The sequence below is a fragment of the Sphaerodactylus townsendi genome, linkage group LG15 (genome assembly GCF_021028975.2).
Source record: "Sphaerodactylus townsendi isolate TG3544 linkage group LG15, MPM_Stown_v2.3, whole genome shotgun sequence".
Lineage (NCBI taxonomy): Eukaryota > Metazoa > Chordata > Lepidosauria > Squamata > Sphaerodactylidae > Sphaerodactylus > Sphaerodactylus townsendi.
The window spans coordinates 39,574,875-39,589,237 of NC_059439.1; the positions used below are offsets into that span (position 1 = coordinate 39,574,875).

General features: G+C 70.2%; 1 protein-coding gene across 1 annotated transcript; it reads left to right on the forward strand.

The window, feature by feature from the left end:
* The first annotated feature begins 6,215 nt into the window (after positions 1 to 6,215).
* Positions 6,216 to 13,526, forward strand: PCOLCE (procollagen C-endopeptidase enhancer). Its single transcript, XM_048516974.1, has 9 exons — positions 6,216 to 6,562; positions 6,784 to 6,892; positions 7,369 to 7,630; positions 10,675 to 10,799; positions 10,983 to 11,119; positions 12,152 to 12,456; positions 12,642 to 12,713; positions 12,952 to 13,122; positions 13,301 to 13,526. The coding sequence occupies exons 1-9, from the start codon at positions 6,450 to 6,452 to the stop codon at positions 13,456 to 13,458; spliced, it is 1,452 nt and encodes a 483-aa protein (XP_048372931.1). The 5' UTR covers positions 6,216 to 6,449; the 3' UTR covers positions 13,459 to 13,526.
* The last annotated feature ends 837 nt before the right edge of the window (positions 13,527 to 14,363 follow it).

Sequence of the window (14,363 nt, forward strand, 5' to 3'; positions counted from 1 at the left end):
GGGGGGGTGGGGGGGGGGGGGGGTGGGGGGGGGGGGGGGTGGGGGGGGGGGGGGGTGGGGGGGGGGGGGGGTGGGGGGGGGGGGGGGTGGGGGGGGGGGGGGGTGGGGGGGGGGGGGGGTGGGGGGGGGGGGGGGTGGGGGGGGGGGGGGGTGGGGGGGGGGGGGGGTGGGGGGGGGGGGGGGTGGGGGGGGGGGGGGGTGGGGGGGGGGGGGGGTGGGGGGGGGGGGGGGTGGGGGGGGGGGGGGGTGGGGGGGGGGGGGGGTGGGGGGGGGGGGGGGTGGGGGGGGGGGGGGGTGGGGGGGGGGGGGGGTGGGGGGGGGGGGGGGTGGGGGGGGGGGGGGGTGGGGGGGGGGGGGGGTGGGGGGGGGGGGGGGTGGGGGGGGGGGGGGGTGGGGGGGGGGGGGGGTGGGGGGGGGGGGGGGTGGGGGGGGGGGGGGGTGGGGGGGGGGGGGGGTGGGGGGGGGGGGGGGTGGGGGGGGGGGGGGGTGGGGGGGGGGGGGGGTGGGGGGGGGGGGGGGTGGGGGGGGGGGGGGGTGGGGGGGGGGGGGGGTGGGGGGGGGGGGGGGTGGGGGGGGGGGGGGGTGGGGGGGGGGGGGGGTGGGGGGGGGGGGGGGTGGGGGGGGGGGGGGGTGGGGGGGGGGGGGGGTGGGGGGGGGGGGGGGTGGGGGGGGGGGGGGGTGGGGGGGGGGGGGGGTGGGGGGGGGGGGGGGTGGGGGGGGGGGGGGGTGGGGGGGGGGGGGGGTGGGGGGGGGGGGGGGTGGGGGGGGGGGGGGGTGGGGGGGGGGGGGGGTGGGGGGGGGGGGGGGTGGGGGGGGGGGGGGGTGGGGGGGGGGGGGGGTGGGGGGGGGGGGGGGTGGGGGGGGGGGGGGGTGGGGGGGGGGGGGGGTGGGGGGGGGGGGGGGTGGGGGGGGGGGGGGGTGGGGGGGGGGGGGGGTGGGGGGGGGGGGGGGTGGGGGGGGGGGGGGGTGGGGGGGGGGGGGGGTGGGGGGGGGGGGGGGTGGGGGGGGGGGGGGGTGGGGGGGGGGGGGGGTGGGGGGGGGGGGGGGTGGGGGGGGGGGGGGGTGGGGGGGGGGGGGGGTGGGGGGGGGGGGGGGTGGGGGGGGGGGGGGGTGGGGGGGGGGGGGGGTGGGGGGGGGGGGGGGTGGGGGGGGGGGGGGGTGGGGGGGGGGGGGGGTGGGGGGGGGGGGGGGTGGGGGGGGGGGGGGGTGGGGGGGGGGGGGGGTGGGGGGGGGGGGGGGTGGGGGGGGGGGGGGGTGGGGGGGGGGGGGGGTGGGGGGGGGGGGGGGTGGGGGGGGGGGGGGGTGGGGGGGGGGGGGGGTGGGGGGGGGGGGGGGTGGGGGGGGGGGGGGGTGGGGGGGGGGGGGGGTGGGGGGGGGGGGGGGTGGGGGGGGGGGGGGGTGGGGGGGGGGGGGGGTGGGGGGGGGGGGGGGTGGGGGGGGGGGGGGGTGGGGGGGGGGGGGGGTGGGGGGGGGGGGGGGTGGGGGGGGGGGGGGGTGGGGGGGGGGGGGGGTGGGGGGGGGGGGGGGTGGGGGGGGGGGGGGGTGGGGGGGGGGGGGGGTGGGGGGGGGGGGGGGTGGGGGGGGGGGGGGGTGGGGGGGGGGGGGGGTGGGGGGGGGGGGGGGTGGGGGGGGGGGGGGGTGGGGGGGGGGGGGGGTGGGGGGGGGGGGGGGTGGGGGGGGGGGGGGGTGGGGGGGGGGGGGGGTGGGGGGGGGGGGGGGTGGGGGGGGGGGGGGGTGGGGGGGGGGGGGGGTGGGGGGGGGGGGGGGTGGGGGGGGGGGGGGGTGGGGGGGGGGGGGGGTGGGGGGGGGGGGGGGTGGGGGGGGGGGGGGGTGGGGGGGGGGGGGGGTGGGGGGGGGGGGGGGTGGGGGGGGGGGGGGGTGGGGGGGGGGGGGGGTGGGGGGGGGGGGGGGTGGGGGGGGGGGGGGGTGGGGGGGGGGGGGGGTGGGGGGGGGGGGGGGTGGGGGGGGGGGGGGGTGGGGGGGGGGGGGGGTGGGGGGGGGGGGGGGTGGGGGGGGGGGGGGGTGGGGGGGGGGGGGGGTGGGGGGGGGGGGGGGTGGGGGGGGGGGGGGGTGGGGGGGGGGGGGGGTGGGGGGGGGGGGGGGTGGGGGGGGGGGGGGGTGGGGGGGGGGGGGGGTGGGGGGGGGGGGGGGTGGGGGGGGGGGGGGGTGGGGGGGGGGGGGGGTGGGGGGGGGGGGGGGTGGGGGGGGGGGGGGGTGGGGGGGGGGGGGGGTGGGGGGGGGGGGGGGTGGGGGGGGGGGGGGGTGGGGGGGGGGGGGGGTGGGGGGGGGGGGGGGTGGGGGGGGGGGGGGGTGGGGGGGGGGGGGGGTGGGGGGGGGGGGGGGTGGGGGGGGGGGGGGGTGGGGGGGGGGGGGGGTGGGGGGGGGGGGGGGTGGGGGGGGGGGGGGGTGGGGGGGGGGGGGGGTGGGGGGGGGGGGGGGTGGGGGGGGGGGGGGGTGGGGGGGGGGGGGGGTGGGGGGGGGGGGGGGTGGGGGGGGGGGGGGGTGGGGGGGGGGGGGGGTGGGGGGGGGGGGGGGTGGGGGGGGGGGGGGGTGGGGGGGGGGGGGGGTGGGGGGGGGGGGGGGTGGGGGGGGGGGGGGGTGGGGGGGGGGGGGGGTGGGGGGGGGGGGGGGTGGGGGGGGGGGGGGGTGGGGGGGGGGGGGGGTGGGGGGGGGGGGGGGTGGGGGGGGGGGGGGGTGGGGGGGGGGGGGGGTGGGGGGGGGGGGGGGTGGGGGGGGGGGGGGGTGGGGGGGGGGGGGGGTGGGGGGGGGGGGGGGTGGGGGGGGGGGGGGGTGGGGGGGGGGGGGGGTGGGGGGGGGGGGGGGTGGGGGGGGGGGGGGGTGGGGGGGGGGGGGGGTGGGGGGGGGGGGGGGTGGGGGGGGGGGGGGGTGGGGGGGGGGGGGGGTGGGGGGGGGGGGGGGTGGGGGGGGGGGGGGGTGGGGGGGGGGGGGGGTGGGGGGGGGGGGGGGTGGGGGGGGGGGGGGGTGGGGGGGGGGGGGGGTGGGGGGGGGGGGGGGTGGGGGGGGGGGGGGGTGGGGGGGGGGGGGGGTGGGGGGGGGGGGGGGTGGGGGGGGGGGGGGGTGGGGGGGGGGGGGGGTGGGGGGGGGGGGGGGTGGGGGGGGGGGGGGGTGGGGGGGGGGGGGGGTGGGGGGGGGGGGGGGTGGGGGGGGGGGGGGGTGGGGGGGGGGGGGGGTGGGGGGGGGGGGGGGTGGGGGGGGGGGGGGGTGGGGGGGGGGGGGGGTGGGGGGGGGGGGGGGTGGGGGGGGGGGGGGGTGGGGGGGGGGGGGGGTGGGGGGGGGGGGGGGTGGGGGGGGGGGGGGGTGGGGGGGGGGGGGGGTGGGGGGGGGGGGGGGTGGGGGGGGGGGGGGGTGGGGGGGGGGGGGGGTGGGGGGGGGGGGGGGTGGGGGGGGGGGGGGGTGGGGGGGGGGGGGGGTGGGGGGGGGGGGGGGTGGGGGGGGGGGGGGGTGGGGGGGGGGGGGGGTGGGGGGGGGGGGGGGTGGGGGGGGGGGGGGGTGGGGGGGGGGGGGGGTGGGGGGGGGGGGGGGTGGGGGGGGGGGGGGGTGGGGGGGGGGGGGGGTGGGGGGGGGGGGGGGTGGGGGGGGGGGGGGGTGGGGGGGGGGGGGGGTGGGGGGGGGGGGGGGTGGGGGGGGGGGGGGGTGGGGGGGGGGGGGGGTGGGGGGGGGGGGGGGTGGGGGGGGGGGGGGGTGGGGGGGGGGGGGGGTGGGGGGGGGGGGGGGTGGGGGGGGGGGGGGGTGGGGGGGGGGGGGGGTGGGGGGGGGGGGGGGTGGGGGGGGGGGGGGGGGGGGGGTGGGCGGGGTGGGGCGGGGCGGGGGTGGGGCGGGGGGGGGGTGGGGGGGGGGGGGGGGGGGGGGGGGTTGGGGGGGGGGGGGGGGGGGGGAGGGGGGGGGGGGGGGGGTGGGGGGGGGGGAGGGGGGGGGGGGGGGGGGGTGGGGGGGGGGAGGGGGGGGGGGGGGGGGTTGGGGGTCGAACGGCCCTTTTCACGGGGGTCGCCTTAGACTCTCTGCATCAGTGTTCTCCATCTGTAAAATGGAAAAATGTTAGGGTTGGGGGTCACCACAACATGAGGAGCTGTATTAAAGGGTCGTGGCATTAGGAAGGTTGAGAACCACTGGAGTAGGAGGAGGGGAGATCCTCGTGGTCTCCCCCTAGTGACTGCCCCGGTTGTGTGTGTGTGTGTGTGTGTTTGTTGGGGGGGGGGGGGGGGTCATCTCTCTGAGAGGTCCAGTGTGGAGCAGGCTGGGGCTGGCGTCTTTTCCTTGCTATGCGTGGTCACCATGCGCTAGTGGGAGGGGGGAGAGGGCGGAGCTTTTGGTGTCGGCTTCCCTGTCTGTTGATGTGGGTCTTTCGAGGGGAGGGGGGGGATATGGTATAATACAGAACCCTTTGGGAAGGGGGGGGGGGCAGTAGGCACTTCTGTACCCAGAAGGGAAACTGAATTCTATGCCCCTCCTGAGTTGCAGCCTTTGGTGACCCCCCCAATCCGCAGGTCCCCCCCCCCTTTCTATAGGCCTTTCTCTGCATCACCTGGCAGCCAGGAGTGTGGGAGGGGCTGTTCTACATCCTCTGCCTGTTCAGTCAAACAGGGTGGGGGAGAGCTCAGTTCTGGGGGTGCCCCCTCCCTCTGTGGTCCTCTCTGGTGCCCCCCCCCCCCCCCCGGTGCAGTTCTTGCCCGCAGAAGCGCCGTTCCTGGGCCTTGCAGGCAGCCACAGACAAAGTTTCCACCTGTGCCTGGAAATGCCTCCTGGGGAGGGACGGAGGGATGGATGCTGCTGCTGCAACACACACACACACACACACACACACACACCCAGCATTGCTGTGGGCTGGAGGTCAGCTCTACTCCGTGGGTGGGGGGCAGGGCAGCCCCCTTCAGATGTGCGTTTTGGGGTGTTCCCGTGTGGTGCTTGTGGGTGGCTTCCTGGGAAGAAGAGGGGGGGCTGCCCACACGCGGGGCTGTAGACTCTTGTCCAATAAAGGTGGTGGCCCTTTGCCTCGGCTGTGCTCGTCTTCCTTGGGGGGGGGGGGGGAGCACGGGGGTCTTCGTAGAAGCAAGAAGAGCAGCGGGGGGGGGGGCGGCTGGCTGTGGGGCACGAACTCGTCTTGACTATGGTGGGCCAGGGGAGGTGGCCTTGGGCCTGGGGGAGGGGGGCTGGTAAGGGACTCCCTCAGGCCGCAGGGGCTGGGTTGGGGGCATGACCTACCCTTGGGGTGGGATGGCGGCGGCAGCAACAGCCAGTGCTGGATTTAGGTTAGGAGAAGCCCCTTCTAACCCCACCCCCTGACTAGAGGAACACTCCACGGCCCAGCACAAAATGGGGGTTGGGGGGGGGTCCACTTCAGTGGAAGTCCTGGGAGCACAACCTCGATCCAGAACTCAATGCTGGTGTTCAGGTATTGGCTGCAGGCAGAATTATTCTGCAGTGGGGCGCCTGGAAAAGGACCACAGGATGTTGGGGTGGGGGGGAGATGGCAGAAAGTGCTAGGGAGGCCCTCGAGGCAGGGTCAGAATGAAGGTGCCCCCTGGCCGGAGGGGGCACACACCCAGGCCATAGGTAAAACCAGTGGTGGGATTAAAATAATGTTAACAACTGGTTGTTTACAAGCACCATTTTAACGACCGGTTCTGCCAAAGTGGTGCGAACCGGCTGGATCCCACCCCTGGGTAAAAACGATGTTGAGGTCAGCGTAGGGCAGGATTGGCCTGGTGGCAGCTCGGCCTGGGCGGCTGTGGGGGAAAGCACTCTGCATATGCTCAGATTCCCCCAGCGTTGAACACAAGGTACATGGTTTTTTTTTTGCTCGCGCCCCTCTTCCTTGATTATTCTTACAACAGGCCGGCCAGGTAGGTCAGCTGTGGCGCTGACTTCCCCAAAAATGTCTTCCAGGCTGGAGGCCACGTGGAGCCCCGACCCCACCGCCCGCTCTCCATTGGTCGAGCCCTGCGGGGCGCCTGGGGTGTGGGGTGGGGGGCGCCGCTCTTCTGCTCGCCCGGCAGCTGCCACCCGTGTTTGCGAAGCGGCCGCCCCCGTTCAGTGGCCGAGGAAGGCGGGGGGGGGGGGCAAGTGGGGCTCGCAGAGTCCGGCCGCGGAGCCTGGCCCGGGCAGTGGAAGAAACTGACCCTCCGGACCAGCAGTCGCTTCGCTGCACCTTGTGAGGGCCCGAGGACGTGCGGCACGTCTGAACGTACAACACGAGTCCCCGTGTCGCTGTCCAGTCGGGCAGGAGGTCTTTGCGGGGGAGGCGGGGCGGGCTCTCTGCACGTGCTCGGAGGCTCCCTTGCCCTGCCCGCTTCCCCTCCCCAGCCCGGCCCCCTCGGAGGCCGCCTCCGCCCTGCTCTCCCCCCGCGCCCCTCCGACCGCCTCCGCCAGTCTGCGCCGCGCGCCCCGAGCAGCTGCCGCCCGTCCCGTCCCGCCCGGAGGAGCCCCCCAGGATGACGCCGGCCGCCCTCGCCCCTCTGCTGCTGCCGCCGCTGCTGCTGCTCTGCCAAGTGCGGCCGAGCCGAGCCCAGGACCCCCCGGCCGCCCCCGACGCCAACTACACCAGGTACCCCCCCCCCCTCCCGCGGCGCGCTCCGGCACATCTGGAAGGCCTTACGCGGCGCCGAGCGGATTCCCGGCATTCTTGGGCGGGCCGCCCGCGGGAGCAGAGGGCGAGCTTGGCCGGGGGTGGGGGTGGGGGTGGGGGTGGAGGGGGGGTGTTGACTCGACTGCTCCCCGGGAGACCCTCCCGCCGACCCCCCCATCTCTGTCCCTCCGTCCGCCCAGGCCCGTCTTCCTCTGTGGCGGCGACCTCACCGGAGACAGCGGCTACGTGGCCAGCGAGGGCTTCCCGGCCCACTACCCGGCCAGCCGGACCTGCACTTGGACCCTCACGGTAATCGCCGCTGGGCCGGGAGAGAACAGCCCTGCCAAGCGCAGCCGTCCAGGGAAGAACCAGGCACTCTGTGCTTGCTCAGAAACACTGGCGCCAGACCCAGGGACCAAACCAGGCTCAGAGAGTCTGGCTGCCCCTCCCCCAAGAGGCTTGGCCTGGCTGGCGCAGCTGCCTCTGGGGCAAAACTGGGCTCCCCAGGACTTAAGAAGCCCCCCCCCCTCACCATGTCACCAGCGCACAACGGAAGCTGCGTGATTATTTTTTGTTCCCCATCTCAAAATATTACACCTGAAACATCAGCATAATATGGAACCACAGTGTGTGTGTGTGTGACAGACAGACAGACAGACAGACAGAGTTAGGGAACTCCCTGGACCCTGCGTGTGGGGGGGGGGAGTCGGGGGGGATTCCCCCCCTCTGCGTCCTGCCCTCCTTTCCCTCCTGATCCCGGGTCTGGCTGCTGGTTGCTCCCGCAGGTGCCGGAGGGCCAGGTGGTGATGTTATCTTTCCGGGTTTTTGATCTGGAGCCGGACTCTGTCTGTCGCTACGACTACCTGGAGGTGTACAACGGGCACCAGGCTGTGAACGGGCAGCGCCTGGGCCGCTTCTGTGGCACCTTCCGCCCGGGGGCCATCCTCGCCACCAGCAACCGCATGATGCTGAAGATGGTGTCTGACGAGGGCACCAGCGGGCGAGGATTCCTTGTGTGGTACAGCGGTGGTCTTCCTCACATCAACGGTAAGGGGACCCTCCCCCGCTGAAAGGCCAAGGCAGGGCCTCCTGCTCCGGCCCCTTGGTGGCCTCAGGGGCTCTGGGCCCACTAGCAGATGCGGCACTTGCGGAGCAGCAGTGGCGTAGGAGGTTAAGAGCTCTTGTATCTAATCTGGAGGAACCGGGTTTGATTCCCCGCTCTGCCGCCTGAGCTGTGGAGGCTTCTCTGGGGAATTCAGATTAGCCTGTGCACTCCCACACACGTCAGCTGGGTGACCTTGGGTTAGTCACAGCTTCTCGGAGCTCTCTCAGCCCCACCCACCTCACAGGGCGTTTGTTGTGAGGGGGGAAGGGCAAGGAGATTGTCAGCCCCTTTGAGTCTCCTGCAGGAGAGAAAGGGGGGATATAAATCCAAAACTCTTCTCTTCTTCTTCTTTTTGTGGGTCCCTTTATGGTTTGGATTTAGTTTATCAGCCACTTCTTGTGCCTTGAGGGCAACACTTGTGTTTGAAACGATCCTTTCTCTTTCCCCCCTAAGTGACCCACCTATGCAGGGTTGGTTGGTGAATTCTAGGAAGGTTCTGAGCATGGACAGAAAGCCTTTAACTGACAAGCTGGGAGCAGAGTTGTGGGGTGGGTGGATCTGGAATCTCTTACCCAACAACAGCCAGTCCAAGGCTGTAAACGGTCACATTTTCTTTCCATGTTGGAATAGTTGAACCCCCAGAGGGCTGCTTTCCCAATACCAAAGACTCAGTGGTTTCCTGCCACATCCCGTAAAAACAAGGCTCTGGTGTGGGAAGATTTAGATCAACTACACTGAGACACCCCCCCCCCAAAAAAAACACAATACTTGGGCCAGGAGGAGGCTGGTGTGGAGGGGAAAAGGTGCCCCCCTCCCCATCTCAAGATGTTTACTTGCTGCCGCTCCAAAACCCCAGTGTCTTGGCCCTTTTCTGGGGTGCCCCACTGGGGCAGCAGAATTGGGGTGCCCCGATATAGGTTCCTGGGTGTTCTGAGAACCATGGGTCTGCTGGAGCAGTGAGTATGGGACACCTGGGGACCCCCACCTTTCATAACTTCAAAGGCAAAGGCAAAGGTGTTGCGTTGGTTGGGGGGGTGTGTGTGCTAACTGTCACTATAGGTGGGTGTGTGGAGGGGCGTGGGAAACGTATCTGTTGAATTGACCATGGGGGAGGCACAGTGTGGGGGTGACTGACAAGGGACCTGCTGGTATCTGTCCCCTGCGATCCCCACTCCTCGAGGTCTGACTAGGACTGTTGCTGCTCCACACTGTCTGCCCCCCCCCCCCCCCCAGTTCTCTGCAGTGCCAGACACTTTTCAGATCTCTCCGCCCGGCCCTGGTTAACTGATCATTAGTCAGGACTCTCCCAAATTCCTGCTCTGCTGAGCTCAGTTCCCTTTCCCTGGGGGCCTCCCCCGCCCCCGCCCATCCTGTGCCGTCAATTGGGAGGATGCAGGCCAGGCCCCTCCCTGGAGGGGGGCGGCAGCAACAAGGCTAGTGCCCAGCGCCCACACAGCAGGCCCTGTCGAGGAGAGCAGAGCTGAAGACGTTTGGGCTCCTTTGGAGCTGGGAAAGAGGAACCGCAGCCTGCCGTGTAGCTCTGCTGATGACGTGCAGCCATTTCCCCGCTTCCACGTGGTGGGGAACGGTTTGCACGGGGTTTGTGCGAAGAGGTCCGGACGGTTTTGTTACTAGCTCTGCGTGCTTATTTGCCAGTGGGAGGCAGTTCCGCTGTGCCTGGATTCAGGTGCTTCCTCGTCATAAGTGAGGAAGAAGAGGAGGAGTTTGGATTTATATCCCCCCTTTCTCTCCTGCAGGAGACTCAAAGGGGCTGACAATCTCCTTGCCCTTCCCCCCTCACAACAAACACCCTGTGAGGTGGGTGGGGCTGAGAGAGCCCCGAGAAGCTGTGACTAGCCCAAGGTCACCCAGCTGACGTGTGTGGGAGTGCACAGGCTAATCTGAATTCCCCAGATAAGCCTCCACAGCTCAGGCGGCAGAGCTGGGAATCAAACCCGGTTCCTCCAGATTAGATACATGAGCTCTTAACCTCCTACGCCACTGCTGCTCTCCCTCCAGCTCTCTTGTAGCTCCCTTGCAGGGTCTGGTTAACGTCTGGCCACTTCAGCCCGCAGAGATTTCTGCCCAGGGATGCGGTTCGAGGAGGAGGAGGCCACCCACCCGTTTCTATGAAGTTTGCTTCTTCCCTGTAGAGAGATCATTGGAGGTGCTGGGCAGAGGTGGAGGTGCTAGAAAGGTGCTAGAAGGTGCTAGAGGAGGTGCTAGAAATTCCATTAGGTCCAAACATCATCAAGCCCTGCTGTTTCCTATGTGGCTGGTTAGCGAAGGCAGAAAACGGGATAATTCTCCCTGTTGGGCTGTTTTAAAAACATGTTTTAGAAATATGGTAAAGTTCCTTGTTCAAGGAAAGTCTCCTCCTTTTGATTTCTAGAAACAAAATCAAGTATTTGAAAGTATGAAGTATTTGACAGGCAGCCAATTAGAGGAGAAGTAGTTGTTTCTGTTGGCAGTAGACGATAGGACTTGCTAGAATGAGTTTAAATTACGGACAGAAAGATACCAGCTGGAAATTAGGAACTTTTTTTTACAGTAAGAGTTTTTTACAGTAACAGAGAAATTATTAATGCCCCGCCCCCGGAATGCCCAGTTACGTTCCCGTCGTGCCCCGCCCAGCCCAGCCCCATTGGCGCTATGCCACTGTTTGAATCCCACCATCATGGGAACCTGTTACTAAAAATTTTGGATCCCACCACTGGTGCTGGGGCTTAAAAGGATTTGTTCTCTTGCCCACCTTTTTCAAACCTGTGCTGGAATGGGACTTTGTGCCCCCTCAGCAGCCCTGCGTCCCCCTGAGAGCGCGAGGGGGGGGGGGCTTGGCTGCATTTGTCACCTCTGCTCCCCCCACCCCCTTCCCAGGTACGCAGCCTCCCGGCCTTCTTTCCTCTTTGAAGAAGCTCTTGCGGCAGTAGGTGATTCACCTGCCCTGGCCCTGGACTCCATCTTTGCTGTCTCTTTCCTCCTGCAGAGAACCAGTTCTGTGGGGGTAAACTGGAAAAGCCCCAGGGCACCCTGAAGACCCCCAACTGGCCGGAGAGTGACTACCCCCCTGGAATCAGTTGCTCCTGGCACATCATTGCCCCAATGGACAAGGTGAGGGGAGGGCTAGAACCACCCCCCCGTGACCCCTCTGCATGGCCCCCCCTTCTCGCCCCCCCATTCCTTGACAACTCACCCAACCCTCCTCCTCGTGCGGCTGCCCCACCCCCACCCACGGCACCCTCTTCCCAAAGGCTTCTGGGTGGGCGCTTGACCGTGCCTCTTGCCATTGGCCAGGTGATTATGTTGACCTTCGGGAAGTTCGATGTGGAGCCGGACACCTACTGCCGCTACGACTACGTTGCGGTTTTCAACGGGGGTGACCGGGACGACTCACAGCGGATCGGCAAGTTCTGCGGAGACACTTCGCCCAGGTACGGGGGCCCCCGTCGAGATCGAACGCTCCTGGAGTTGGGCAGCCTGCCAGCTCTGGAAAGGCAGGTTCTGAAGCATCCCAATTTGGTCCGTGATTTGAAACAGATTGGAGAATGCGGATACCGATTTCCCCTCATGCGAACAAACCCATTCAGTCCTAGATGCCCTGCCCCCCCTCCCCCTCCTTCACAAGGAAGAGTTGCGGTCTCAGACGGAGCTTTACAGGGGACACACAGCTCCAGCTCACAGCCTGGAAAGCCCAAGACTCTGCAATGTTCCCAGCATGGGATTTCGCAGTTACTTCTCAACAGAGTTCCTGGGCATGCACCCCCCTCCCCGGGGGCCACTAGGGATGTGAATGCCCAGCGCTCCAGAGAGAAGCCATGACCAGAGGCATAACGAGGCAAACTGTAGCCGCCCCCTGGGCAAAACCTGAGTTTGATCCCCCCCCCCCACCCCATAGGCGGCCACTCCACCACGACCAAATTTTTTTTGCACCAGGACATTGGTGCCTTCAGGGGGGGCATTTTAGACATATCAGCACCAAAATTTCAGCGTATCATCAGGAGACTGTCCTTATGCTACCCCCCAGGTTTGGTGCAGTTTGGTTCAGTGGGGCCAAAGTTATGGACCCTCAAAACTGTAGCCCCCATCTCCTATTAGCTTCCATTGGAAACAATGGGGGATGGGGCACCCCCTTTGGGAGTCATAACTTTGGACTCCCTGAACCAAACCTCACCAAACTTGGGGGGTAGCATAAGGACAGTCTCCTGATGATACGCTGAAATTTTGGTGCCGCTAGCCTAAAAACAGCGCCCCCTGCAGGCCAAAAATGGAAAACCACTAAAAATACCCAAAAACGAACCCTGCATTTTGATGCCCCCCACAAGGTGGTGCCCTGGGCAGATGCCCACCTTGCCCGATGGGCATTATGCCCCTGGCCATGACTGCCAGGCACCTTTGAGTGTGCCCAGAGGGGCTGCCCCCGGCTTCAGAGCCCAGAAACTCCCTCACCCCTTCTGTCTTTCCAGCCCAGTCTACTCGGATGGAAATGAACTGCTGGTCCAGTTTGTCTCGGACCTCAGCGTCACGGCCGACGGCTTCTCTGCTTCCTACCTGGTGAAGAGCCGCAGCGAGCTGATTGACAAAGCTGTCCCCAAGCCCCCCAGCCGCGTCTTCCCAGGCACCAAGCCGACCCAGGCGGGCACCAGGCCTGGCCCAGCCAAGCCCAAACCCACCAGCAAGCCAGCGGGGCGCCCCAAACAGCCGCCGGTCCAGAAACCAAAACCACCAAAACCTCGACCCAACGCTGCCGTGCCCACAGCAACCAGCCCCAGTAAGAGAGCCCTGTGGGAGGCTGGCCGAGTTGGCCTTTGCCCTGGAAGGGGTTGGAACAACAGAGGACAGGGGGGCATCGTGGGGTCCTGGCACAGGACAGAGCTCTGTCCCCCCAAGCAGCAAGCATTGGGGGCTGTGCAGGAAAGGAGTGGTTACGACCGCTTCTTTTTTCGCTGCCTGCAGGTGAGATCGTGTGCCCACAGCAGTGCCGACGGATGGGGACCCTCATGAGCAATTTCTGCCTCAGGGATTTTGGTGAGATGTTTGAGCGCGTGGCTGTTCAGCCACAGAGGGAGGCTGGGGGGAGGCTGGGGGCCCGCTTCAGAGGCTGGGCTTAGAATTGCAGGGCATGTGTGCATGTGAGCCCCCCACCCCGCCTGGGTGGCCAACCCAGACCAAGGCTGCAGCTGTCAGAACCGCCGGCCGCAGCAGCCACACTCCCCTGGCCCCAGGCCTGTCATTCACGGCTGCCGCTTCTCTCGGCCTGCGCCAGTCATCACAGGGACAGTGAAAGCTGCCATCCGAGGGGCTGGGAGCCGCGTGACCGCCATCGTGCTGCCCATGAACACTTACAAGGCCGGCACCCTCAGCCTCCCACCGACAGGAAGTGATGCCGTCCTCCGCCTGGAAGTGCCCTGCAGGCAGTGCGCTGTCCTCAAGAAAGGTGAGAGCGCGTCAGCCCACTGGAGGGAGGCAGGGAAGGCCGGGCCGGGTGGGTGGGAAAGGCCGGACCGGGCAGGACAGAGAGCTGAGCTGGTCTGAGTCGGGGAGGGAGCTGGAGGCCACACACCCCCCCCCCCCGGCGTGTCTCTCTGGAGCGTTGTGTGTCTCTCCCCTTGCAGGTGCCAGCTACGTCTTCATGGGCACGGTGGGGGCTGACGGGCAGGGCCTCCTCCCCCCCGGCAGTTTTGTGGTTCCCTTCCGCCAGCAGCAGCACCAGATCCTCACCAACTTCATCAAGCGCCCTTGCCCTGCCCCACCGGCCAGGAACCGGACCTGAGCTCTCCTGCAGGCCCTCCGGGGGGGCCAGACCCGGCTCCCTGCGTTCAATAAAAGGGGGAAAGTGCCGCCGCTGGGCTCCTGGTCCTCATTTATCCCTGGCCCCCCCTCCCCGCCTTTCCCTCTCCACACTCCCAGGGAGGGTCCACAGCGCTGTCTGGAGGGAGGGGGAGGGGTTGCTGCTGCTACTGTGGGCAAATGAGCTCAGGGCTGGGCCGTGGGGGCTGCGTAGCCCCCTGCCCCCATCGCAAGGAGGAGTTCCTACCCAGGGCAGATCTCCTCCTGTGCAGCTGGCCCAGGGGCTGAGCTGTTGCCCAGAAGGGATGGCGGGGTGGGGGTGGGGGGTCCAGTTCTATCCGGGCCACAGATTGGCAGGCAGAGAGCAGCAGACCCCCAACCCAACTGGCAAAGAGTTTCACGACTCGGTAACGGGGGTGGGGGGGGGGAGCCTCCCTCGAGGGCCGCGTAGGTGACGAGCGCCGCCTGGTGGCTGCCGGCGCAGCGGCCACGTGTGCCCACTCGCTCGGCCGCTCACCTCGGGGCCAGGAGGGCACCGGGCGGGGGCGGGGCGAGAGCGACGCCGGTTGTGGTGGCCGCTGTCCCCAGGCGACCCCGAGCCGGGGTCGTCCGCCGCCACCTGTTTGCCTCGGAGCGCGCCGGTCTGTCCTGGGGCCCCTCAGCCACGACGGACACGGGAGCGCGCAGCCTCGGCATGGCCGGCCGGCCGGCCCCGGACCCACCGGGTGCCCTGCGCAGAGCCCGCCGCCTTGACCCAGACGCCGCCGCCGCCGCCGCCCCTCCCCTCCCGAGTATCCCGCGCGAGGCGCACCGGTCAGGCTCACTCGGCGGCGGAGAGCGGCGGGGCGGAGCCTCCCCACCGGCGGCTCCGGGAGCCAGGCTGTGGGG

Bases quoted from the DNA above. Each gene is read 5' to 3' on its own strand.
- PCOLCE (XM_048516974.1), top strand. From the start codon at position 6,450: ATGACGCCGGCCGCCCTCGCCCCTCTGCTGCTGCCGCCGCTGCTGCTG. The intron at 6,563-6,783 runs GTACCCCCCCCC...CCGTCCGCCCAG, and splicing joins CCCGACGCCAACTACACCAG to GCCCGTCTTCCTCTGTGGCG. The intron at 12,714-12,951 runs GTGAGATGTTTG...GGCCTGCGCCAG, and splicing joins TTTCTGCCTCAGGGATTTTG to TCATCACAGGGACAGTGAAA.